This window comes from Colletotrichum fructicola, assembly GCF_000319635.2.
Source record: "Colletotrichum fructicola Nara gc5 chromosome Unknown KSG_Nara_v1_contig05, whole genome shotgun sequence".
Lineage (NCBI taxonomy): Eukaryota > Fungi > Ascomycota > Sordariomycetes > Glomerellales > Glomerellaceae > Colletotrichum > Colletotrichum fructicola.
Genome location: NW_027094055.1, coordinates 5,276,486 through 5,299,550, shown reverse-complemented (window position 1 = coordinate 5,299,550; position 23,065 = coordinate 5,276,486). Strand labels below are relative to the sequence as shown.

The 23,065-nt window shown below is 52.3% G+C and overlaps 9 protein-coding genes across 9 annotated transcripts; 5 read left to right on the top strand and 4 right to left on the bottom strand.

Moving 5' to 3' along the window:
• Positions 1–108: 108 nt before the first annotated feature.
• CGGC5_v010239 (uncharacterized protein) lies at positions 109–1,397 on the top strand (the record flags this gene model as incomplete). Its single annotated transcript, XM_032021293.1, has 3 exons — positions 109–528; positions 612–834; positions 949–1,397. The coding sequence occupies 3 exons, from the start codon at positions 109–111 to the stop codon at positions 1,395–1,397; spliced, it is 1,092 nt and encodes a 363-aa protein (XP_031881874.1).
• A 292-nt stretch (positions 1,398–1,689) lies between these two features.
• Positions 1,690–2,839, top strand: CGGC5_v010238 (uncharacterized protein; the record flags this gene model as incomplete). The annotated part of the gene is made up of 2 exons (XM_032021292.1): positions 1,690–2,287; positions 2,352–2,839. The coding sequence occupies 2 exons, from the start codon at positions 1,690–1,692 to the stop codon at positions 2,837–2,839; spliced, it is 1,086 nt and encodes a 361-aa protein (XP_031881869.1).
• Positions 2,840–3,306: 467 nt separating this feature from the next.
• On the top strand, positions 3,307–4,667 carry CGGC5_v010237 (uncharacterized protein; the record flags this gene model as incomplete). Its single annotated transcript, XM_066152291.1, has 3 exons — positions 3,307–4,015; positions 4,075–4,300; positions 4,568–4,667. The coding sequence occupies 3 exons, from the start codon at positions 3,307–3,309 to the stop codon at positions 4,665–4,667; spliced, it is 1,035 nt and encodes a 344-aa protein (XP_066008373.1).
• Positions 4,668–5,036: 369 nt separating this feature from the next.
• On the top strand, positions 5,037–6,071 carry CGGC5_v010236 (uncharacterized protein; the record flags this gene model as incomplete). The annotated part of the gene is made up of 2 exons (XM_032021290.1): positions 5,037–5,625; positions 5,680–6,071. 2 exons carry the CDS (start codon positions 5,037–5,039, stop codon positions 6,069–6,071), a joined length of 981 nt encoding a protein of 326 aa, XP_031881871.1.
• Positions 6,072–6,390: 319 nt separating this feature from the next.
• prb1-1 (Alkaline proteinase) lies at positions 6,391–7,804 on the bottom strand (the record flags this gene model as incomplete). The annotated part of the gene is made up of 3 exons (XM_032021289.1): positions 6,391–6,990; positions 7,099–7,440; positions 7,502–7,804. 3 exons carry the CDS (start codon positions 7,802–7,804, stop codon positions 6,391–6,393), a joined length of 1,245 nt encoding a protein of 414 aa, XP_031881870.1.
• Positions 7,805–14,817: 7,013 nt separating this feature from the next.
• Positions 14,818–15,952, top strand: CGGC5_v010234 (uncharacterized protein; the record flags this gene model as incomplete). Its single annotated transcript, XM_066152290.1, has 3 exons — positions 14,818–15,714; positions 15,769–15,861; positions 15,914–15,952. The coding sequence occupies 3 exons, from the start codon at positions 14,818–14,820 to the stop codon at positions 15,950–15,952; spliced, it is 1,029 nt and encodes a 342-aa protein (XP_066008372.1).
• A 105-nt stretch (positions 15,953–16,057) lies between these two features.
• CGGC5_v010233 (uncharacterized protein) lies at positions 16,058–18,317 on the bottom strand (the record flags this gene model as incomplete). Its single annotated transcript, XM_032021285.1, has 6 exons — positions 16,058–16,197; positions 16,256–16,352; positions 16,412–16,527; positions 16,606–17,323; positions 17,385–17,968; positions 18,113–18,317. 6 exons carry the CDS (start codon positions 18,315–18,317, stop codon positions 16,058–16,060), a joined length of 1,860 nt encoding a protein of 619 aa, XP_031881905.1.
• A 1,228-nt stretch (positions 18,318–19,545) lies between these two features.
• Positions 19,546–21,283, bottom strand: CGGC5_v010232 (putative feruloyl esterase; the record flags this gene model as incomplete). Its single annotated transcript, XM_032021284.1, has 3 exons — positions 19,546–19,881; positions 19,936–20,706; positions 20,789–21,283. 3 exons carry the CDS (start codon positions 21,281–21,283, stop codon positions 19,546–19,548), a joined length of 1,602 nt encoding a protein of 533 aa, XP_031881907.1.
• Positions 21,284–22,122: 839 nt separating this feature from the next.
• CGGC5_v010231 (uncharacterized protein) lies at positions 22,123–23,065 on the bottom strand (the record flags this gene model as incomplete). Its single annotated transcript, XM_032021282.1, has 3 exons — positions 22,123–22,207; positions 22,263–22,728; positions 22,780–23,065. 3 exons carry the CDS (start codon positions 23,063–23,065, stop codon positions 22,123–22,125), a joined length of 837 nt encoding a protein of 278 aa, XP_031881908.1.

Below are 23,065 nucleotides of genomic sequence, written 5' to 3'. Positions count from 1 at the left end.
TCCTTCCGAATCTTTGAAGGGGGATGTTGCTTTCCCTCTTTCCCTGCCACAAAATCTCCCACCTTCACACCCGAAAGACGACAACGACAAAAGAACAACAACCTCGCCATGGACGACAACGGACGACGCCGACCAGTGGTGATAGTAGATGACGACGAGCCGGTGGCCAAGCGCATCCGCCTCGACAAGGCAGTCATGCCAACGCCAACGCCGACGCCGACCACGATATTCGACAGCAAGGGCGACTTGCACCTTGTGGTTGGCAGCGACGTCCGTGACCGCGACCCGTCAACCTTCCTCGTCTGCTCCAAAGCCCTCGCACGCGCGTCGCCAGTCTTTGAAAAGATGCTCTTCGGTCCCTTTGCCGAGTCCCGTTCGTCTCCCGAGTCGTCAAAGCAAGAGCCCGCCTGGGTCGTGCACCTCCCCGAAGACGATCCTGACCATATGGAGGCGGTGTTGAACATCCTGCATTTCAACTTCAAGGAAATTCCTCGGCGCTTCACACCTCCTATCTTCTCCGGCATGATAGTAATTGCAGACAAGTACGACTGCATCGGAATCTTCAAGCTATGGGTTACGTCCTGCATGCCTCATGCCCACTTCGGTCACAGATTTCCCCCCAAATTCGCATCGCCCTCCATATTGCATGGCAGCTTGGGAGCACCCGCAAATTCAAGGCAGCCATGGCGGTCATTGTTGATCAATCTTTTATCTCTGGGGATGGCCGGATCTCCATTATGCCGAAGGCTTGGGACGAGGATGAAGAGGCGTCTGACGCGGAACCACAAGACCTTTGCAAGTATCTGGGCGACCTGGTCCCTACGGAAATTGTTGGTGAGTACCATTACTGCTCTACTCTAGGATTACTTCCTTCGCTCTCATGAGAACATCGCTGTCGCCATCAACGGTGCGAGATACTTGTCATACTGATTTTTTTTTTTCGAGCAGACCAAATCAGGGACGAACGCGCCAAGCTCATCAATGCTACCATGGAGCCCTTCATCACCCTCCATGACGACCTCGCAAACAGTCGGGAACGCTGTCCCATACCCGCCCACCAAGAAGAGTGTGACAAAATGCTACTGGGGTCTCTGATCAGAAGCTTCCGAAAGATAGTCATAGAAGAGGCTACAAGAGACGCAGCCCGGCGATATCGTGGCACCATTCCTGATCTCCAGCAAAGCCTTGATAGCGTGGAACTTCGGGGAAGAAGTCTCCTGGGTACGAGCCACCATAATGATTTTCTGAGGGCTTGTCGCTTGGATGTCGAAAAGAGACTAGAGAAGGGACAAAGGTCGCAACTTCTGGAGAAGGCAAAGAAAGGCGACACCATCGTCCTTCTTCCCGGGCAAGAGGAACGTTTGGGCCGGCAGGCAGTCAAGTCGGGATTGCAGTAAATGCGTACAGATCTGTTTCTACGAACGTCAAAAAGCTTACCTATTTCAGGCAGATTCGAGCTACACACCCAATTCACTTAATCGTCGTTGCTATTGCTGTTTGTCGGTGAATCAGTTTGTCTTCGGCCGATAGGAATTTCGGCCGAAAGTGCTGCGCCAAACTCGCTGAGCTCAACATTACTTAAGCAGAACTGCTCGTGACTCGTACCGTCTCCAAGGGTAACTGACAAGCTATGTTTACGTCTCTCCCTCTCTTTGGGTTCGCAACCTCGACAGCAATTCGGCGGCAATAATGGCAAGTCACCGCGCCAAAAGAACGAAGCTTGACGACATCGGCGTCGACCCGCAGACAGTCATCGTGGAGGAGGATGGTGACCTGCATCTGGATGTGGGCCACGAGGGGGGCGAGCTCACTACCTACGTCGTCTGTTCCAGGGCCCTTGCTCGCCACTCGCCCGTGTTCAAGGCTATGCTCTTCGGGGACTTTGCGGAGGCTCGGCCCACAGACGGACGTCAGTGGGTAGTCGAGGTATCAGAGGACAACCACGAGATGTTCCCAATTTTTCTCAACATCGTTCACGGCTGTTTCAAAGATGTGCCGACGAAGCTTCATATCCAAGAACTGTGCGCGTTGGTCGTCATCGTTGAAAAGTACGACGCTTTGCCCATCATACGACCCTGGGTGAAAGAATGGATGGAACAAGCAGCCGAATGGTCCGGCATTGGATACTCCTCTCACCTGGTGTGTCTTGCTTGGGTCACCGGACATCGTGCTATATTCGAGAACAACGTGCGAAACGTCATCTACACCTGTTATGGTAATGAACAGGAGCTGTTTCACGACTTTCAATTCTTCGACCAGGAGGCCTTGCACCCGCCGGGGCTGTTTGGTGAGTACCACCTTCACGTGGAAGTCCACCCAGGAACAATAATGTTCTGACTAGTAATTTATAGAGTATCTAGCGAAACTCAGAGAAGATGTCCTCCGGGCTATCATGAGACCTTTTCTTGATCTTTACTATCAACTCACGGTCGATAAAAGGTCGACAGAGTCTCCGGTGGCTCGAACCTGTGTTCACCCGGATGAAGCCGAGCAGTTCGACTGCGAGAGCTTATTGCTAGGTTCCTTAATGATCAGCTTTACTCGCAGGGGCCTGGATATTACGCAGAAAGAGTTCAAGTACAATGAAGACCTGAAGGATCTCAAGAAGGAAATTGACAATATGCGAATTCAGACCGACAGCAATCACGATGAATGCGCGTCTCTTGTTTCGCAATATATAGATAAAGGTCGTCTGGAAGAGGAACGGTTGATTACTGAGGCTGTTTTCGTACGACTGGAACATTTGGAACACCTTCAGAAGCAGGCGAAGAAGACTGGTCTGGACGAACATAATCAGGCTGGTAGTGTCAAGCACCGATATCTCACACCAGAAGCCTGATGAGAGACGCGAATAGAAAGCAGTCACTATGTTCTTGGTCATTATTTCGGTCAACTATTGCATGGTGCGACGGCAAATTAAGCAGCGACGGACAAATTCAGGGTTTGAACCTTAATGGATGACAGAAGCAAGCTCAACTTGCTCAAGTGATGAAATGGCTTCTTGCCACACCTTCATCTCAGGGAAAGTTTGATTAGACATTGAAAGCTTGAGTCGAAATTTATGGCTACTTTCGCAATTCAATGGCAAAAACACCCAGATTCTATATCAAGGGATCCAAGTAATGCTCTGAAGACACGTGTAATGCGTGAAACTGCCCCACATAAAGTGTCGCGCAGCGACTCAGACTCATCAGGTGCTTTTTTTTCTACTCAAACCTTGAACTTCGCAACCAGCAGACGCACCTCCAGCAACCACATCATTCGCTCACCGACGCTCAATTGGCTAGAAAAAAAAACCGTATCACAATGGGATCTACGCCGGCTTCTCAGAGCCTGCCATTGACAGCAGAAAATGGAGTTTATGACAGCGATGGCGACTTGATGGTCCACGTCGGCCCAGAAATGGCACGATTCAGGGTGTGTTCCAAAACACTCGCACGATCATCTCCGGTCTTCAAAAGAATGCTGTATGGAAATTTCGCCGAATCAAAACCCTCAGTTGGCGCAAACTGGGTCGTTAGGCTACCCGAGGATGGGGCCAGGGCGATGGCAATATTTCTAAGCATCATCCACGGAAAGTTCCACGTCACGCCGGAAACACTGTCCGTCCGAGACCTTTACGATCTTCTAACGCTCACCGAGAAGTACGATGCCACCGCCCTTCTTAGACCTTATGCACATCGATGGATCGATGCTGTCGGGTCCCAAACGGATGATCCGTACCTTTTGTGTGTGGTGTGGGAACTGGGTCACATTGAGCTTTTCGAGAAGATGATGGTCACCATCACTCGAGACTGTACCGTTCATGAAGATGGCATGCTTCTATACGGAAGGCCGACGAACGAGCTGTCAAGCTGTATATCAGATGCGATTGCATGTCTTGACCCAGACAAGGAGCTAGAAATTTCTTGCTCATTTGACGTGAACTCCATGTCTCGGCGTGTCACACACCTGGATAACTCCTGGACCTTCCCATTAGACTCGATCCTCCATCTGCAGCCCGACAATATGATCGGTAAGCCAGACAGAAGCTACACCCATAACAGCCTTCGGACACTAATAGAAGTGAACTAGAAATAATCAAGAAGAACCGTATGGTACTAGTCCAGGAATACCTGAAGCCCTATCTAAAACTCTACGACACTCTGGCCAGGGGCAGATGCACTGTGGATTTGGGTCGCCGAGAACACTTGACTTCGATTGAGGAGCACTCGGCATGCGACGCAATGGCCTTCGGGTCTCTTTTCAAAGCCTTCCAAAGCCTCGGCCACAACATCACGTTACCGGGCATTGTACAACGGTATAACGGGAGTTTCACAGACCTGTTCTGTGTCCTACCTCGGATCAAAATCTTATCACACCATTTCGATTGCATAAAAAGCTTTGCTGTCGAGTTGAGACAGGGCGATCAGAGAGCAGGGGAGAAGTGCAAACAATTGGGCTTCATTACACCGAGCCAACTTCGCTATCTCAATAAGCAAGCTGTGAAGATGGGCTTTCCCACAAGGAATTCTGAAATAAAAGCGGACGATGAAGTGATGGGCTTTCTGACGAGGAATTTCGATAGAAAAGCGAAAGAGGAGGTGTTCTGGGGGCAGGCAAGGCGCATGGAGCAACCTGCAGCGCCCTGGGGGCAGGGACAACATGCCAATTCTTCTTGGTGGTAAGCTTTGGGATGGTCACCCAGAGACACAACATAGACATGCTTGAACGTAGTCTCAGCTCTGAAAGATTCAGAAGCCGTATAAATTCTAGATAGAACTACAATGTCTGAGTAGAAGATAAACTGTGGGACCCCCACAAAGGATGTCTCGCCAGAGTACATTACAATGGTGGAATGTTACCAAATGGTCTTTCATGGCTGTCTCAAGGCCTGTGATTATGAATTCATCAAACCTAGGCATAGAAGTAGACCGAAAGTGAGCGTTGACGTTTGCCTAGCGCTCTACTTTTGCCTAAAATGCTTTCTATAAGTATCTAAGACTGCCATTTTATTCAATCACCCATCATCCGAACTCAACTTTTCAGGGTCCAACATGGTCGGCCACTGCGCAACTCCGAAGATGACGACACCCACTGAAGTCAAAGTCTACGACAAGGATGGCGACCTGATCCTTCGCGTAGGACCCACGGAGACACTCTATCAAACCTGTTCTCGCAGTCTCGCTCGGAAATCGCCAGTTTTCGAGAGGATGCTCTTTGGCAAGTTTGCAGAGTCTCGCCCCGCTGTTGGTGATTGGGTGGTCGACTTGCCTGAAGATGACACTCGAGCGATGGGGCTGTTTCTGGCAATGGTTCATGTGCAGTTCGATAGAATACCGAGACCCTTGCCGCTTGCAAGTTTATACGCACTGCTCACTCTCACCAACAAGTACGATGCCTCCGCCATTGTGCGAGGATTCGGGCGCTCGTGGATCGCCCCGCTGCAGAACTTTGTGCAGGATTATCGGCTGCTGGGAGTCGCTTGGGAACTCGGTGACTCAATAGTGTTTTCGAAGATGATGCGGGCGATGATTGAAAATTCGGTCGTTGGCTCAGATGATCAGTTGCATTTTGATCACGGCCTTGGACCCCATCCATTTCCACTCGAAGATTTCGTCTATCTGAGACCGACGAGACTCATTGGTATGCGAACAACAACTTCGTGTCACAGTTCAAAACTGACCATAGCCATCGCAGAGATGATTGAGGAAGGACGACAGTCCTTGATAGGAGTGGCGTTGTGGACGCTGACCACAGGCCTGAACATCCGTACGGGATCCTCGATTGTATACGAATGCCGGTATCTGGTACAAACACAGTCAGCAGAAAACCATCGCTGCTGCTGTACGATTCTGGGATCGTTGGTCAAGATCCTTGCTCATGAGGGATTGTCGCTCGAGACCATTTGCGGAGAGGATGCGTTCCGTCACAGCCCCAGAAAATTTCGAAGAATACTGCGAGAAAGCAAGATCTTCGCTTTACACCCAGAGTGTGAGAAATCCATCGCCAAGGTTTTGTGGGATGGGGCTATGCAAATGGACAAGGTCTGCGAGGAGAAATGCGAGAGGACCAATGTGAGGTTTTGGTGAGGCAGGCAGAGAAGACAGGTACCTATCTGGCGTGGGGTAGCTACCCTAAATGAGCATGAGAGCGGAGAAGGGGTTAAGGCAGGCAACCTCATTTCGACAAGATCACTCTGTAAGTTAGAGGTAGCATGGTGGGATTGAATATTATTCAGCTACTTCGATTACATGCTCATGTCGTACATATCTTCATAACCCCACAACTCTTCTAAACCAAAGTTTTAGAGAAGGAAATATGGTCAGACAAAGACTATTGTTCATAGACAACCAATGTTTTCAACCCTCCTCTTTCTACTGTCTAGGAAGTTTGCTGAGGTAGTGGCAATTAAGCGCTGGCACCGTTGAAGGAAACCAGGTTGGGGCTGCCGCTCAGGGTACCGGTAACGCGGCCGGTGGTGCCGAGGGCCTTGATGCGGTTGGTGACGGCAGCGGGGGTGGAGAGACCCTCAAGAGCCTGGAGGTAGACGGCGAGACCAGCAAGGTGGGGGGCAGCCATGGAGGTACCGCTGAGGGAGGCAGTGGCAGAGTTGCCGCCGATGTAGGAGGACAGGATAGAGACACCGGGTCCGAAGATGTCAACGCCGGCACCGTAGTTAGTGAAAGAGGCCGGGCGCCAGCTGGAGTCGATGGCGGCGACGGTCAGGGCGTTGGGGGCGTTGGCGGGAGACTGGCTGGAGACGGGGAGGGGGTTGCCGTTCTCGTCACCGTTGCCGGCAGCAACGACGGAGAGGACGCCCTGGTTGTAGGCAGCGTTGATGGCAGTGGTCCAGGTGGTGGTGGCCTCACCGCCGAGGGACATGTTGATGACGGAGCGGGAAGCGCGGGACTTGGAGACGATGTCGTTCACAGCCCAGTTGAAGCCAGCGAGAATGGCGGAGGTGGTGGACTGGCGGCCCTCGAAGACCTTGACGGAGATGATATTGGTCTGGGTGGTGTTAGTGGATGGGTCAAGGAAGAGTGGGGGTTTGCCCTCAGTTGCGGAAGCGGGATCGCCCGGCTGATGGAACTGATGTGGGCTTGAGGCTCAACTTACCTGCTTAGCAACACCGTAGGTAGAGCCACCGATGGTACCGGCGACGTGGGTGCCGTGGCCGATGGAGTCGACGTGGGCGGAGGAGAAGACGTTGTAGCCGAGAGTGGCACGGCCGCCGAACTGGCTGTGGGTGGACAGAACACCAGAGTCGACGACGTAGGCGTAGGTGTTGGCACCAGCCGAGGTGTCGTAGACGTACTGGGTAGAGCCAGAGGTGCGGTGGGAGATGGTGCCGAGACCCCAGGTGGCGCCGGACTGGGTAGTCAGGGCGCGCTTGGGGTTGACCTCCTCAACGACGAAGTCGGAGAGGTACATGTAGTAGTCAGGCTCGACCAGGGCGACCTGTGATGATGATGTCAGTCTGCTGCCCATCCAGGATGAGACGATTGGCGAGAAGGCTTACCTCGGGGCTCTTCTTGATCTCCTCAATGGTGGCCTCATCGAACTCGCCAGAGTAAGCGTTCCAGTTGCTGATGTTGAACTTGTTCTCAACACCGACGGTGTCACGCTTGCCGAGGGAGCGGCGGTGGACATCGGCAACCCAGGTCAAGTGGGAGTCGACGTTGGCAGCGGCATCCTCCTTGAGGGTGACGATGTACTTGCCGGGGGCGAACTTGGGCTCATCGCGCTTGATAGCGGCGGGAGCGGCAAGGACGACCGGGAGCAGGGCTCCGACGGCGAGGGCGAGGCGGCGGAAGTTGGTCATTTTGGCCGATGAGGGGAAACCTTGAGGATTAGATCAGAGAGACGACTGAGCTTGAAGGATGAGGCTGAGGCTGAAGAACAAAAGCTGAGAAGATGGCGGGGAGGATGGCCAGCTTTATATATGGTTCTCACGATGCGTGAGTAGGAGGAGTAGACATTGGATGTTGTCAATCCGACATCTCATTGCGCCTATCGGCGTGGTATCTTGCGTGATAGTTTGCCAAGTCTATGGTCTCCAGCTACAGGCTGTCAAGCTTCCTAAACTGGACCTAGATCGTGGTGATGGAGCAAGGAATCTGTGGGCTCCGTGAGCTGTATACGAGAGCGAGTTGTCTGCGGGTGGGAACTGTTGCCTCCGAAGGCTGAGAAGCAATTGACACACTTATCCGCAATTGCAAGGGGTAAGCGTGCATCATTGGCAGCAATGCCCTCTATTCCCCAGCAGTTAATCTATCCATAAGCTTGGTTCTTCCGCTGATGCGCGGAAACCAGCTCCGCGGTTCGAGAAAGCCAAGCGGGAAGCATGCCGGGCATTGACCATACTCTATCATTGTCAATATTGTGAATAAACGTCCGATCTAGCTCCACAAAGCAATTCCGCGCTGGCGGGGACCTTCAAGAGGCTTAGAGGGGACCGCTGTGCCCTTCAATGGGACATCCAAGCGTGTCGATTCATGGTTTGTTGCACTGGCTTCTTGGCAAACAAGTCATCCTCGATTTGGCTGACAGCAGACCGTTGGACGTTGCCTTAGTTGAGGAGCCTTAACACACCCAATTATGCTTAAAATGGAAGGTCGCGTAGGGCATTGGTCAGAGCCGATGTAGGCGGACCAGCACTTAATTAAAGGTGGCGCGAACCCACATCTTTCCCGCCTGCCAATTCCGTAGTGATATCCGAGAAAATCGGGGGTTGAATAAACTCCAAATGGAGACGGGAGATCCCCAGACGGGCCAATTGCCGGCCAAGGCGCTCACCGTCGTCCGGATCCAAAAGAAAAGGGTGCCCCGATTTGTCTTGGCCCTGGAAGCGCAGGTACCGCAAGGGGCAATTGGACAGCTGAACGTCTGGAGGCGAAGACACGGCACAGCTGACGGCGCAGTTGAGATGAAGGAGCATTACATGAAGGAGGGTGAATGGTCTGGGGAAATCGGGACGCGCTGCTGATGCGTGTGAACGCTGATGCGTGGAAGGATTGGCATCCAGGTACCGCGGCAATTGGTTTTCTGTCAGTTGGTGCAGATGGATACTCGTATTCATCATGTTGTCACTCGAGCGCATGCTGCGGCGGCTGTTTGTACAGATTCGAGCGTCCATGCAGACATCAAGGTCAGAATTCCTGTTTGAATTTCGTTGACAACCCGCGATTGAAGATATCGAGCTTCCTGAATAGTCAATCGAGTCACCGTCGCATGTTCGTTCTCGCACATCGCTTTTCCGTGCTGACCTGTGGAGTTGTCTTTCGGATTTACCATTCCGATTCAGGCTGTTCGAACGGATGCCAATCGATCCTCGTGCAGCCCAAATGATGCCATGAACTCTTCGCCCGAGCTGACCCAGTCAACTGCGAGTGACGCAAACTCCCTTGTAGATGGCAGATAGGCTTGTGGGGTCCCGCCAAGCCGCCACGAGGGGAGCTCGGATGTCTTGGGCAACTGCCGTCAAGCGATAGGGGGGCCGTCGCGAAGCCAAGGAACAAGCTTGAGAGAAACATGGACGGGGCGAATTCGAGTGACCGGCCAGAGACAGGCTTCGGGAAAGCTTCATTGGGGGATTGGAGAACGGCGGAGTCCGGGCCCGGCCGGTCGCGTGACTCGCGCACTGATATCACGAAAAGGCGAACTCCAGCTTGGCGAGGGTTCACGAATTGGATTGGTTTTGATCATTGGGCTGTGCTTCGTAGGGAAATTCCAAGGTTGGACATCCTGCTGCAAGGAGTCGGGAGGGAGGCGCCGATGGCGGCGGCAGTCAAATACAGTAGGTCCTCTAAGAACTGAGACCGAAGAAGGAAAAATAAGGGGCGAGGCGTCCTGCGTGCCGCACACCTGCTTGAGAATGACGGATCAGGTGGGAAATCGCCTCTCGGCAGACTGGGCGAGAAGAGATCGCAACGATTCTGGGGCCGAGCCGACGGGGAAGGGATTAGGAAGGAGATAAAGAATCCTGGCGTGTCTCGCTGGCCGAGGTTTGCGGGAGAGGAAATGTGCGCCGTGCTTGGCGGCAGGGTTAGCTCAGAAGGAATCATTGAGCGCAATTGCGCAATTTGTTGCGCATGTCATCTTTTCCTACGATCACACTTGTCAGCAGGAAGCAGATAGCTCTCAACTGAAGTCCTTCCTTTTTGATATTTGAGCTCAACTGTTTTTAGGTTCTGGGAGACACGAGGGAGAGCGGGAAATTCCCAGCATGTGAAGGCTCCAGCGTCTCCATTCAGTCGTATTGCCAAGACTTCAACTCAGTGGGGCAGATAGGAACACATCCCGACTTGGCACCGAGGTTCTCGTATCCGCAGGACGAACTTTGTTGGCACGTGAGGCAGGACAATGACTTCGGATCGTGTGTTGTTGATTTTGAACATGAGGCTCTGCGTAAAGTCGTCGCGAGAGCTTCTAATACAGGCCAGAGGTAGTTGAAATGAGAATCCGGGGGGTTGCAGTGCTTTAGTGAGCCTGGGGAGACGTACACTGCGTGGTAGGATTCGTAATCATCCTAGGAAGGCCAATGGTATCGACCGGATAGGCCCAAAGATGCATACCGACGATAACTGCCGCTTGGGAATTCGTGGGGGTTCGCTTGTGATGGAAGACGGGAGGATATGCACGTTAGCAGCTGCTAATTCCTGTGCTGTAACGCAACCCCCGGAATGTGGGCGATACGGATACATGTGTGTATGTTTAAGGCACAAGTGCCTAACGCCAGCCAACGCCGCTGCATAATAGTATGCATAACTCTGTTGAGAAGAAGAACATCATTACCTTAGTTTTTATTAGTTGCCTTTGGAGTACCGTTATCCACACATTCCAAAATCTGTGTTATGTTTCTTACCCTTATCATGTAAGTAGTTGCTTGATGTCCCGCCACCCTACATCAAAAACCTTACTAAACCTTTTCATTTTAACTGCAATTATACTGTTTTGTCAATGGAGGATATATAAGTACGTTGTTTCATTGCGATAAGCGCGAATTGTCCGCCTTAGGCTCAATATTCCAGGTTGCCGGAAGACAACACCTAAGACGACTTATAATTTTATACAACAATGATTCTATCAAGTTTTGCAATGGTCTGCAAGACGAGTTAGCGTCAGTTCGACAAGAAACAGTCCAATAATTTACCATGTCTAGTAATTAGAACAAATGAGCTAATCCGGCGAGCAGCAATTGTGCTCAAGATACAAACTACATAGCCACAGAGAACTTTCGATGTCCCGTAGCTCACCGAGCAATTGACTTCCGATCAATGTCAAACTGATTGCTAGCCTTCATTGTATCAATTCCGCCCGGGGACTCTAGCATTCCCTATCATGACACCTCTGTCGTATTAAATCCATCGACAGCTATTAGTTGCATATGTTGTGACCAGGAGATACTCCGAATACAGAGTAACGTGTGACTTGTGTGAGCCCTAGCCTCTTTGTGCATTCGTCTCCCGCATTGGTCCGGAAGCGAATTTAAAGATCGTCGTTGTTGATGCAGATGATGTGACGCTCGTCCGAATATTCGCAAGCCTTGGAAGGCCCTTATTGGTACCACCGAAGGGGCGTGCATTCCACAGGTCCTCACCGACAAAATCGGACTTGGAATCCTACTTGCCATCGAACTCAACAGTACCAGTTTCAAGAATGATTTCAGAGAGTTGTGTTTCAGAACAGTTTGATGCCGTGACAGTGATTTGCAACATCGTTACTAGAATAAGAATGAAAACGAAGGTTTTCCATTATCAAAGGAGGCCGAGCCCAACGGCGGTTGATGGGCTTAGAATATTCAGTTAAAGTTCAGTAGCAAAGCGCGACAAGACATGAACGAACCTCGGATGAAGTTGTGTTGATCGGTTCCAGAGACACCAGAAGCGTAGTGTCAGTTGTCGCAAGCCCGTGGAAAGCAACTAATTTATGGAACTCTCACGCTCCAGCGTTCTGATTTGACCGAGTCTTACTGTTATGATGATAGCGCCATCGTGACGAGGTAAGAGCAGCTAACGGCACCACAACGTGAGGGCTTCGGAAATGGCAAGTCTGTTGCGTGTATCCCCTTTTATGTCCGGTGCTGTAACTCCAGACGGCATCAAAGAATTAATAGATGTGAAGATGAAATTAGTAAGGGCGTGCGCCTTAGGATAGACTCTCAAATTGTGCAATGAGTCCGGGGCGAGGATGGCGACATCCGTAATGATTTCAACGGCCGAGCTAGATCATCATGAGCCAGGCCTAGAGTCGGACGCACCCGCGCAGCTCGCTTTGATATCAAAAAAGAAAGCACGCTAATGAAAGCCTAATAGATGCGAGAAAGGTGGTGGTAAATTATTCCAGTTTCATTTATGTGTATTCGATCCCCCGTTTGTCACCCTTCGGCAAGCAAAGCCGAGCATAACTGAACTCTATCCCACCTCGCATCGCGTTATTTGCTGAGAAACCTTGTCCTTGTATAGCCCTGAGTGCCTCGCATTTCAGGTCGGCACCTTTTCTTAGTTGCCGGAGAGAAGTTGACTGCTTGTCCTTCTTGCTGCGTCTCATGCGTACGCTTTATCCATTGAATCAATCCAGTCCATCATTTAAATTCACTAATTTTGCACGCGGAAGCCTTAACCCTCACAACGCAAGGCTTCCAGACCGGTGTCATTTGCACACATTTAGATGCAAATTCCTTTATCGCAGTCCTGCGGCAAAATTAGCATTCCCATTCGGCAGTGGTAGAGTGTTAGCTTATCAACTAACTGAGCGGCTATTGGCTTTGCAGGTCTATGATGTATTAGTTATTAAATGACTCATAGTTGGACTACACAACTCACGCAACGACCGCCTGCAGGCGGTAATGTACAGCAAACCTCGCGTGCAGCCAGAACAGGATTAGGCGCCGATTGTACGACCTTTGACGGCAGCTCTGCGGCTAATGTGATGGCCAAAGAAGCAAGCACAACTAGGTATGCGTTGATTTGCATGATGAAAGCAAGATGAGAGATGTGTGGCTGTTTTTCATTAGAAAGTAATATGTCAGATATCATTTAATCTCTTGCCTTTTCGTGCTCAACCCTTTGCTTTATACTTTTGCATGCGACGGAGGGACAATGACCCTAACCCAGGGTTGCGAAAGGGTGTCTAGTCATGCTTATCCCATCGGCTGTCGCAGTCATATGCCAGCCGATGGGATACGACATTGATTGAGTCGCAGCCTCTACACGTCTCTTCTTTTCCGCCTTTTAAAGTTTTCTTTGTACAACAGGTTACCGTCTGGATTTGTCGTGTTTGAAGCATTTGTATGCTTCAAGTAATCTCAGCACCTGACGCCAATCTAGATAGCAGGGATCTATGCTGACGCTGTTGGCTTCTACAAACCAAGGACACAAGGCTCAATAGCAGGATGACAGAAAGGTCATTGGTTCCCGTCCTTGCTCATAAGCTCTCCGTGCGGCTTGCGGTATTTTTTTCTCTCCTACTTCAATTGTGAGATGACAACGCGAACCCCGCTAGTTGATTTTGCGATTGACATTAGTTGAATTCATGAAAAAGATCAGACGGAGCTCCGATATCAGTCTCAACCAATAATATAATGAGACACATCCGGTGGTACTGTCCGGCATCCAAACAAGCAAAGTCTCTAGACCAGTGCTTATGCTCTGTGTCGTTCTTGGTTATGAAGACGAATGATGGAACGCTGAAATTGGAATTTCCCTCCGTAGAAGGATTGTAAATGACCCGCTGAATAGTCTCGAACACCGACGTCAGTGTCGGTGTTTTGGAGAAGTTGGAGGATCAATGAATTTTCATCTCTTGAGATTTCTGTCAATCAGGCAGGAGGTTGTGCTAACGGATGGGATGAACATCTGAAGAACCGTGTTACATGTCTCGCAACGCGTAGTCTGAGTAAGAGCTCGAACGTATGGTCCTCGGCTGGGCCTATCCTCAAATTTACCACTTTCCTCCGATTCAGCGCAATGCGTATGCTCGGACTTCTGTCCGACGTGACTTACCCCATCAATCATATTCCTACAAGGTCATGAGCAGTGCCAAGATTCATGCCGTAACAGATTCTCTCTTCAAACAGGCTCTCTCTTCAACGTCGATGATTGATCTTGGTAGTCTACGGCGACGTGACGATGAATAGTTATCAATTCCGCCGGAAGAGTGGCCATGATTTCCGTCACCCGGCGAGTGCCTTCCCAATCCGTCCCGGCAATCCCGCCGGCACGGCACACGTTCCAGCCCCCTTCCGAACCAGTGGAGATCAGACACATTCCCAAGCCGCTTACTGACCTAGCACACCCGCATGACCCTGGAAAACTATTCGTCCCTCTCGGCAATCTGACATTTGCCATCCCGCGTAGCTGATCGCAAAACAATAGGGGTGGGGATCAGATAACGTCAAGCGTGGGACATTCGCCGCAAAATGCCTGAAAATGCGGGGGATATATGGGGAGAATTCCAAGCCACAGCTGTCAGAGCTATCCCGATTAGGCAATTATTCGCCGGGTAGGAGGCGGATGCTCTGCTTTTACCCCGCGGATTACTTTTCTCTTCAAGGAGATTCGTGGACCGCGCCCTATGGCCAAGAAAGGCACGCGGCGCCAATTTCGGGCGGGAATGGCTATTCTTGAATTCGCCGGGTGTTGATGCCCGGCGGCTGGTAGGATACTTATTTAAAGGGTCTTCTCACGATGGGTTCATTGTGAGTGCCTGCTTTTATCCAATTCTCTTTACTCACATCATCGATCGCATACTCACTTGCCTCTTTCTCTACCAGAATATCGTATAACACACCACCGTTCATTGAGAGCAACCAACGGATAACAACAGACACTCACCATGCCGCATGCAGAGTCTCCCACGCCAGCCGGTCCTCCCACGATCGCCGGCGTCCAGCTCCATGTCAACGACGACCTCCTCTCACCCAACGAAGTAGAGCAGCTCATCCCCTCATACCCAACAGAAGACCTCGAGGTCCTACGTAAACGCTACCGTGAAAATGGCTACCTTCTTCTCAAGGGCATTCTCCCTCGGGAGGACGTTCTCGCCGCTCGCGAAGCCTACTTCAAGTCTCTCGAGCCATCAGGGGTTATCAAGCCCGGCACATCACCACGCGACGGCATCTTTGACGATGCGAAATCACCCGGCGACTACCCCGGCATCGGCGCCGGCAGCGTGAAGAACTCTCGGCCCGGAGAGACGGACCGGTCCGCCATCTTCGCCGACCAGGCCTTGAAGGCACACACGGAAGACTGGTATGCGGGGTCCGAAGACGGAAAGGTGCAGGGCTTCTGCAATCACCCCGCCCTACGCGACTTTGTGGCGAAGTTCACGGGCTGGGGAGACAACACACTCCCTGTCAAGAGGTCACTGTTGAGGAACAACACCCCCGGGAATAAGGCTATCGGAGTCCACTATGACCAGTCGTTCATGCGCTACGGCGAGCCTACCTCCGTCACTGCGTGGGTTCCCATGGGCGATGTCCGGCTCCAGGGTGGAGGCTTGATTTATATGCAAGACGGCGAGAAGCTCGGCGAGGAGATTGAGAATGAGTTCACAGCCCAGGCCAAGGCGAAGGGCATGAGTGATGAGGAGACGAGGAATGCCTTCAATGCGAACATGATGACCACGGGATTCCTCTGCGACGGACCTGCGGACTTTGGGCGCAGGTATGGGAAGAAGTGGCTTGTCTCTGCTTACGAGGCTGGTGATGTTGTTTTCCACACGGCGCATATGGTCAGTCGGCTTGCAGCACTCATTCTTTTTATCATTTGCTGACCAAAACCTTAGATCCACGCTTCAACGAAGAACTTTGACCCTGAAGGGCGCATTAGGCTCGGCACAGATCTCCGATTCGTCGATAAGAGCCGGCCCTGGGACACGGTGAGTTCTTTTATTCAACCCATCGCTACGAGCTGGTGCTGACGAGAAACAGCGCTGGGACAAGCACTACAGCTTCAATGACGGTATTTGATTCGTCAAGGCAGTATGAGACTGTAAAGCATAGGTGTCACAGTGTCTTTTCGGGATGATGCCACGAACAAATTGCATAGCCACGCGGATGAATTTGAATCATTGATTAGAAGCTGTCAAGCTCAGCCCATTGCTCTTTCAATGTCTTGACCAACGCCCCTGTTTTCCATTGCACAATGTTCCTCACCTGTGCCAAGTACTTTATCGTGTGTTCTCTCTCCAGCGGATGTCGTATGAGATGTCCGCCTGTACCACTGTTAGCATGTCATAGCAACGTGCAATGACTCGTCTTGATGGGACTTACAAAGAGACAGCATATGCGCTGGGAGATAATACGCATTCACAGCCTCGTTTGAAAGTGCCAAACCCATTAGAATACACAAGTAGAATGTTATCTCGCGCTGGAGATTTCGAAAAGTTAGCTTGAAGATCCTGCCAGACTTCAGCACATGTGGCTTACCTCGCTGTCGAACCGCTTCTTCGTGCCCTCGAAACCAACCATTGAGTTTGAGCTGTTGTAATCTTGAAACCTGAAAATGGCTTTTGAGGCATAGTAGTATCCCAGACCAACGGTTGCTAAACGACGATATCAGCGATCGTTCTTATCGTCAAATGCTTCCAGGTCTTGCGACCAGGGCCTCAAGATGCAATCACCTGGGCATGCACTCATCCACAACACCGGAAACGGCTTCCCCCTCGCCAGATCCGGCCGGTCATAAAACAGCGGACGGAATGACACCGGCTTGTCTCGATACCAAGCCTCGACTTCACCCTGAAGCTCCTCCCAGGCGGCGGTGCTGCTTGCCAGAAATCCCGTGCCATCATCGGGGAAGAAGAGCTTCAACACCTTCGCGAACAGGTAGACTATCCGGTTCGCGTGCGCCGTGTCATCGTTCATCCTGAAGGTGGAAGACCTTTCGAAGTTCTCCAGGCAGATCTCGATCGGTGTTCGGCGTACCAAGAATACATATAGCGCCTGCCTCAAATGCACCCAGCTGGCCGCCTCAGCAAGCCCGCCTTGAGTGACGAACCTTGCAATCGCGTCATGGTTCAGCAAGTTGCGGGTCCCGCGCAGATGGTGGTAATGTGAGTCCGTCTCGTTGTCGTACTCCTCGTATAGGCGCATGATGACGACGGCCGTCAGGAGGGTAGAGTCCCAGGTCTCGGGTGGTTGCGAGAAGGCTTCGATGAGCAGCTCGATGCATCGATTGTGGTAGTAGGTGCTCTCAAGATCAGTCTTTTCGGCGTTGTCGTCAGCTTGTGTGTCAAAACGGCTCGCGAGGGCGAAAATGCCGTTGAGGAGGATTGGTGTGCTGAGAGCTAGGCGAGGGACGTCGAGGGTGAACGGACGGGCATCGTGACATGCATCAATCTGTGTGGAGTGAGATTAGACGGGATGATTAATCATCAGAGACCACGTAAGTGAAGCCTACCGAAGGAGCTATCCTCATGATGTATGTGCGGAACAGATATGCTTGACGTCCGGTAAAGCCGCAGTGTTCGGGATCCGTAGGCTGTGGTCGTACCTCGACATCTGATATAAGACTCTCAGTCCGTTCACGCGGTGCTGATCCGCCTTGAGTCGACGGAGAATCCCCTAGGAGATACGATATCTGAAGCTGGGGTTGGACCTCCCCGGGATTCCATCCCCCAGACTCGGAGGCCAGGCCATCGCGGATGGAATCGAGATAACCGGGGCTAGAGGCAAAGCTTGATCGATTTGGAGGCTCAGCCGGCGGGCCCCTGTTCAACATGAACCCGATGGGTGCATTCCCATCACCGTGCGATCCGTGGCCGGTGAACCTCTGAGCAGGCGCCTCGCCAGGCCTCGATCCCGCAGGAGGAGAGAAGGCAAAAGTAAGTTGCTGGCTCTCGAAGGACGCTGAGCCGTGCGGTGACGCGTGAGATCCGACGCTACCACTCCTCGCGGCCGCCTGGGTGGACTGAGTGGCTGGTGACGAGGAGGCTTCGGTCCCGGTCTCCTCTACTCCTCGACTTGCCTCGCTCTTACGTCTGGCTGAACACAGAATAAGCCCCTGGTGTAACGAAATGGAGCGATGTGAAGGTTTGAGAAGGAAGCCGAGGGATTGACAATGTGTATAAATTGCAACAGAATGTCTGTGATGGGAAAGTTGTCCAGGAAAGGAAAGTCAAGTCACACCTCTCTGCTGCTCCAGCTTCTGGACCTTATCGCCGACAGAGGCACTTTTCCTCGAGCTGCCGGGTGCATGCTTAAAGCGTAATGTGGTATCAAAGTGACACTCCAAGTCCGCCTCGACGCAGGCGCCGCAGCCCGTTGCGCCGGGTTGCACGACGCATTTGCGGTGACGCCGCCGGCAGGCGTCGCAGCAGCGTCGGGGCTTCATGTAGCTCTAACCACCGGCGGGCCCCCGATCTGTTCGTGTCTCTCTCTGCCTCTCTCTCAAGAGTGTCCGAGTGTCATCCGAAACCTGCCGCATTCGGTACTCACTGTCTTGTCTCCTTCCACCGGAGAGTAATCACCATTGCCGTGAGTGGTGGGGGGTTGCCACAATCAATCTGGCCGCCCGGGGGTCGGGGTGAGGATGGACAGACAAACGTACGATTTTGGGTGTGTTGCGGGGGAAGCAGAGGTGAATCCCGCGGGATACATGGCCTTTTGAAGACATGGCGGGCAAACAGGGCATTGGTCGGGGCTCGGGATCGACGCGATGCGGGGTTGAATGCGGGGTGAATCCCGAGGATAAAACATGCCTGTCGCTCGCTCGCGATTGGGTTCTGCATCGTCACGTTTTAGCCCCAAGCCAAGGTTGAGTTGGAGGGTCTCCATTTCAAGTAAAAGCCTCCGCATTTAAGGTAAAAGGCTCCGACCTGCTGAAGAATACGTGGTGTGTGGGCTTTTACATCGTGGTTCTCCTCTCTTCTGTATGAAGTTGACTAACAAAGCATGATTCAATGCCTTCTTTGAAGACTCCATTCATGTCAGGTGATCGGGTTAATGTACAGCCAACGGCACAATCCTCTACCGAAGACCCGGGTCAGCCGCGACAAGATGAGTTGAGGTATTAATATCTCGACGACAAAGATTCCGAGACGACGGCTGAACCCCGTCAGATCTCCGACTTCACAATAAGTTGCAACTCCCACCCAATCACACCAGGACAACAGTAGCTGGCCTTATCTGATCACATCCCTTCACAGGATGGCGTCAACGGGAGCCATCCGTGTTCATACGAGGACAGCCCCGTATAAGCTGCCGCAGAGGAAGCATTGCGGGTTTGTCCTGTTGAATCATATAGGTCACGCTGACCGTGTCAGCGGATCAAGCCCTAGTTGACCCACGATGCCGAGGGTGGCGAAATCTGCGCTCAGCCAACAAGCTCGATGGTAAAAGTCTTGATCCTATTGCCAAAGTCACTCTCACTTGATGTGGGCCTTAAGTGGTCTACAGTAATAAAAGAGCCGTTCTTGAACGCGAACACTTTGGTGGATTAATTTCGATCTGTACCTGAAGATCCAGCACTTGATCTTCATCACTTTCTCGTCAACAAAGGCCGATGACAAATACAAGAATCAAATGAAAATGCGCGGATGAGGGCCGGGATATGAGACTGCTTAGGCCTCAACACACTGCCACTGAGCACCGGCTGTGGTGTTGCCCCCCGAAGCCGAGGCCAGGCGGGAACGCTGAGGGTACGGGCAGAGCAAGCGCTCCTCATTGCCGCCCTTCTCATCCTTCCGTTGCAAAGGAAGTGAGTCTGGAGCCTTTCCCTGCTCTACCCAGGCAACGAGAGCATCCCACATGGCAGTTGGCTGCCCTCCCACACCCCCAACGCAATGGGCCAACCCAGGAACCTCGAAGACACGGTAAAAGTCCTGAGCCTTGGGGTCCAGCTTCAGGATTTCATTGTAATAGTGCGTCGTCTGCTTCAGGGGAATGAGGCCGTCGGCCTGGATCGGAGACAGTTAGTATGCATTTGAACGACGTTGAGAAGATCGACTTACAGTGCCATGGTAGGTCATGAGTTTCCCACCAGACGCACGGAATCCAGACAAGTCTGCATCAGCAGTCCCAATGATAGAGTTGAACTCGCGGATGGACTCTTTGAAGAAGACGGGGAGGTTCTCGGGGGTCAAGTCTTTCCAGGATGCAGATGAGTTCTTCTGCACAAAGAGGGGGATCCATTTGTCGCCAAATCCAGCGGGCGCGCCCTCGTAGGTGCCGTTGCTGCAGGCGGTCTGGGCATAACCCAGATCCGAAGTCTGCGCTCCTCCGGACGCATCGCCGGAGAGGCGAGCGTCGAGGTTCGGGCCATACCAGAGGAAGTCTCCCTCCGGGGTGCGCGGGCCTGCCCAGGTCGACGCAGCGACCACCGCAGCCGTCTCGCTGATAGTGGATGTCTTGCCGGAGCAGTTGAACTGCTGTCCCACTAGAGTCATCGGGTCAAATTCGCAGGCCGATTCATCAGAGACGAGACCATCGACAAGGCCATCGATGGGATCGCACTCTGCGATGGCGGCGGCAGTGATGTAGTCGAATTCGCAGCCTTCGGGAAACTCTCCGCGGGAGTTCATAAGCGTCTGTGCCCAGATGGACGCCGAGAAGAACTCGTTCCAGTAGATTGCAGGCGCCGAGGCAGCGATGCCGTCGTACGCGTCGGGGTATCTCTGGGCTAGCATCATGCCCTGTCGGCCACCTTGCGAGCAGCCGCTCCAGTACGCGTACTCGTGTTTCTGGCCGTAGAAGTTCTCGGTGACAGCCTTCACGATGATAGACTGGCAGAAGATTAGCAAGACACGTCCACACACCCGAGAGTGTCAATGTTTGTCGTGCGACTGGAACTCAGTTACAACTCACCTGGTCATGGAGGGCCACGGACCCGAAGTTTTGGAGGTTGTACAAGTTGACGTTCCCCTCTGAGACCATCGCCCAGTCGTCCGGGGTGTATGCAACTTGGCCACTTTTGTCCTGAAGCCCGGCATCAATGCTTGAGGCAACATAGCCCTCGGCAACGGCGCCAGTCATGGCCTGGTACGAAAGGAAGAAGCGGCCCGCGATCCAGCCCCCGCCGCCGACGGACTGAATGCGGCCGTTCCAGGTGCTCAAAGGCAGCCAAGTCTCGACACCGAGACTGTCATCCTGGCCGGGGTGGGTGTACGTGATCGTGATGTTGCAGAAGTCGACGCCCTCGGCTTTGATGGTCGGGTGGTTGTAGTTGTAGTCCTGCGATGCAGTCTGGGTGTAGTTCAGCACTGGGACTGCCGTCAAGGAGAGAATCTCGGCCCCGTAGAGCGATGGTATGGGGATGTTGGCGTCGGCGCACGCAGAGACGGGAACGACTGGATACGACATGTTGAGTCGTCGGTGGAGGTTTGAGTAAGTGATGAGGAAGTGGTTGGCTGATTTTACAACTCACAGGATTTGCGATGGGCAGACATCGTATTTCTACTTTTTTTGAATAGTGCAACTTATCGCAATTACAATGATGATCTTTGTGTTCTGCCGAGATGCCCGCAACTCCTAAAGCGAGAACGCGGAATGAGGTTCGGACACGGAAGGCCCTGATTGGTCTATCCAGGGATCACCAAAGACGACAAGAAGCCATACGCGGCTCTCCTGGCTTAATCCGAACTACCCCACAGAAGAGACAGCAAGCAATGGGGAAACGACGTCACTACCCGTGTTGACAATCGGGAACCAGATTCCGATCTTACAGCTGGTGTAACGTGCGGCAGGAACCATCTCGGTGATGGACCCAGCGACTCTGAGTTGGGCACTTTCTCGTAATCAATATATTTGCTGATCTGATCCAACCAATCAGAGTCTTCCCAGAGCGGGTGAGTCTAAGTTCAAAGTGCACTGGAGATAGGTCAGTCTCCGTGTCAAGGGCTACTCGACATGCTTGGGTTCTTGCGGCCAGGGCGGCCGGACGACTCTGTCATCAGACACACAACTCTCTCGCGGTTTCCCGCAATCAAACGAAAGAGGCATGATTGAGCTCAAAGTCGACAACACTGGGCTTCATGCTATGATGTCAGACTGCAAGTAGCACATTATCTAGGATCTCAACTTTAGGCAACACTTCATGAGCCACTACTTGCGACCGAGATGAGCAGGGTGAGCTGGGTATCATTACATAACCTTAACGTCGCTTTGTATTCTTATTCAGGGGTATCTCTTTAGAAAAGGTCTCAAGGGTTTACAACAGTATCTAATGCATAGTACGCCATATTCTGGGCGTTTTGCACTTTGTCCTTATCATCAATGTGTTCACAGCTGTTGTCGTGTTAGCAAGACATTCAACCACTATGCTCGTGCACAGAATACATACCAGTAAGGATGATAGCACGCCTTGGTAACATCATTTGGTGCGGGAGCATAGTTGTCGACGTCGGTACACCTTCTCTGATCCCCGGTGATTTGAGGAATGTGTTGTAGCTCATGTAGTAAGGTAAATCCCGACGTGAGCAGAACCTTCCCAGTCTTATCCCACCCAGACGTCCGCCAATCGTCGGCCATGTTCTGCCATGTCGGTCTGCTGAAAAATGGAGGACACAACGTGACTAAGGGACCCGTGTTGTCTGAGATGGATCCGGTCTGGAAGGCGATGGCAGCAGCCCCCGGCCCGCAGAGCGCGAAGTCGTAGGGGATGCACACGAAGGTGAGCCCCGTCGGGCTGAGTGCGGCCAGGTTGGCGTCGTGGATCCGGTTCTTTTCCCATGGCGGCTGTACGTTTGCGACGGGGTCGTAGTTGTTGGCTTTGATTGCTGTTCTCATGGCATCGTTGGCGTTTTCCTCTTTGGCGAGTTAGCGTATTGGTTGCTGGTGATGAACTTCAATTAACGTACTGCCAAACCACTTGAGGAATGACTTAGAGCCCGTAGACTCTGGCTTTGCGAGTGCATCTGAAGCACTGCGGGCCAAGGTCTTAGCCTCAATCACAGCCGTGTAAAGCGTGTCGATTTGTTTGTCGCTGCAGCCTAACTCGTCTCCCTCCGCCTGGTCTACAACGAAGTAGCCGTCCAAAGCTCGCTTGCGATGGAGGCTGGAGTGTATGCTGTGAGTCTCGGCCGGATGAGCGGAAGAAAAGCCTACAAGAGCGATCAGAGCGAACAAAACAGAGAACAACTCCAT